Source organism: Plectropomus leopardus, unplaced genomic scaffold (genome assembly GCF_008729295.1).
Source record: "Plectropomus leopardus isolate mb unplaced genomic scaffold, YSFRI_Pleo_2.0 unplaced_scaffold26391, whole genome shotgun sequence".
Classification (NCBI taxonomy): domain Eukaryota; kingdom Metazoa; phylum Chordata; class Actinopteri; order Perciformes; family Serranidae; genus Plectropomus; species Plectropomus leopardus.
In genome coordinates, this window is record NW_024628703.1 from 1 (window position 1) to 2,489 (window position 2,489).

General features: G+C 45.5%; 1 protein-coding gene across 1 annotated transcript; it reads right to left on the minus strand.

Annotated features, from left to right (window-relative positions):
- Positions 1–19: 19 nt before the first annotated feature.
- Positions 20–2,230, minus strand: LOC121966946 (WW domain-binding protein 11-like). Its single transcript, XM_042517014.1, has 5 exons — positions 2,070–2,230; positions 1,204–1,370; positions 756–986; positions 471–596; positions 20–359 (listed from the first exon to the last, which is right to left on the minus strand). Exons 1-5 carry the CDS (start codon positions 2,228–2,230, stop codon positions 76–78), a joined length of 969 nt encoding a protein of 322 aa, XP_042372948.1. The 3' UTR covers positions 20–75.
- Between the last annotated feature and the right edge of the window lie 259 nt (positions 2,231–2,489).

Below are 2,489 nucleotides of genomic sequence, written 5' to 3' on the forward strand. Positions count from 1 at the left end.
GAGAGAGAGCGAGATTCAGGGATTATTCTAATATGTATTTCAGAGTCGGAGCGGCGTATTCAAGCTAGTAAGCATCTAACCTGGTGGTGGGCCCGGAGGTGGGCCAGAGGGTGGACCAGGAGGCCTCATTGGAGGAGCTGGAGGGGGACCCAGAGGAGGAGGCCCCGTCATCGGTGGGCCCTGCATGTGTGGAGGCCCCTGTCCCACCGGCCCAGCAGGAGGAGGCAGACGCTGACTGGCCATCAGGTGGGGCTGACTTTCTCCAGGTGGTCCCCTGTCCTCGATGTCCGAGCTGTCGGATTCATCTGTGTATTCCTCCTCTACCTCCTCCTCTTCCTCGTCTTCAGGCACCGACTGACCTAAAGACAAAAACCAAAACAATGAAAATACCGTAGCACGTGTTCATAAACAGAAACAAAGCGGTGATAGTTTAGCATTAATGAGGAAAAGCCTCCGGTGTATTACAGCACCTGCCATCCTCAACATCATGGCCTGCAGAGGAGTGATGGCCTTCGTCTTCTTCACCAGCCTCTTCTTCTTCCTCTTCCCTTCACGCGGTGCGTCTGGAGGCATGTCCGCAAAACGTACACTGCGACCTGAGGTAGTCAGACGTTAAAGCATTCATCAAAACAATACATCACTGTGTGTTTTGTGTCCACTCCGATTCGGGACAAAGAAATACGGCGACATTAGATCGGCTTTATTGAGCCGCTGCAATAGAAAAAGGCTGCTAATGTTTCGAACGTCCATCTCACCAGCATGTCTTTCGTTTCGGTCTCGGTCCTCCTCTCTGTCGTCATCCTGTCTGTCCATGCTCATTCTCTGGTCTCCGTCTCCCCCTTCGTCTCTCTCGTCTTCGCTGTCCTCCTCGGAGTCGCTTTCGTCGTCGTCTGCATCGTCCCGATCTCTGTCGCTCTCGCTGCCGCTGTCCCGGTCTCTTCCCAGCTCCATCGCGGCGTCCTTTTCTAAACCGGGAATGGACGGCTCTGTTTGAAAGACGCCAATAAAAAGAGAAACGTGAGCAGAAAGTCAACGATGAAGCAAAGTCGTGATGTTTCGACGGTCTTCATCAGGGCTCAAAAAAGCTGATGGTTCAGCCGCTGTCATAAAGGCTTTCTGTGTGATTTCCTCCTTGTTTTTTATGTTTTTCATATTTTGGACTGCCTGGATTTCCTTTTTTGTTCATCGAGGAGCCTGCGTTACCCGTGTCCGTGCCGAAAGCTCGCCGAGCAGGAATGCCGTACAGCGCCAGGACCTGTGGAGGCGGGGGCCCAGGCGGCGGCCCGGGGGGCTTCTTCCCCGGAGGTAAACGCGGCACGCCCGGCGCTGACGCCAAAACCGGTCCAGAAGATGCAGACAGAGGTCCTTTACTGAGAGAGACACGAAAACAGAAGTCCCTCAAAAAACGAAATACCTCAGTGATGCAGAAACACTCGCATACTAACAAGTTTTTTCTTATATTCAAAACTCCGACGTTTTTCGTACTTTTGCCCTCAGGTCTTCTGGCCTTTTATGGTCCCAAAAGTTAGAACAGAAACTTAATAGGGTCCAGGTCTGTGGAGCAGCCTGCCTGAGGATCTGAGGGCTGCAGAGGAGGGATGATATTTTTAAAAAGCAAACTCAACACCTGCCTTTTTAGTTTTTTAGTTGTTTTAGTCATTTTTATCAGCTTTATTCTATTTCATTTTATATTTTTTTTAAAAATAAAATTTCATCTGTTTCCTATTTTTAATACTTCATATATCATTTTAACATATACAGTTTGAGTATTTTACTTATTTATCTTAATATCATTTTATGTATATATTTACTTGTTTATCTACCTGTTTGTTTATTTACTTATTTTTTTCTTTCTAATGGGTTGCACTTCCTCAGATCTGCAATTTCTGGTTTTAATGAGTACTTCTATTCTTTAAAGCTTTATTTTGTTTTTGTGCGTTTGTAAATGTATGTGTTTGTGGGAGTGCTTCACAAATAAAGCCTGATTGATTGATTGATTGATTATCTGTAGGAACCCTGTGCTGAGTTTTACCGGCAGAAAGCTCTGATGTAAACCGGTTAATACAAACCCAAAAGAGGTGTTCTTCTTCAGTATGGACGGAGGCTGAGCTCCTGGGAGTGGGATGTCCTGGATGTGGATATTTGAGGGCGCGTGAGGCATATCTGGTAAAGGGATACTGTCGACCTCCACTGACTCTGCATTCTGGGAAAAAAACGGTTTAACACACATGACGATAAGTGGGGAGTCAGTGGAAAGGAGCCAGGAGCTAAATGTGCTGAGACAAAAGACACAAACATGCTGGTTTCTTCCAAAATAATTCCCTTAACTTAAACTGAGATCCATCAAAATCTAAATTCAACACAGAGCATGTTACTACCTGAAACTACTGAAACTTTATTTTATTTAACTTTGTTTATATATATTTTTGGTTACAGTCACTGTTATTGTTTTTGTTGTCATTATTAATATTTTATTTATTTACCTCTTG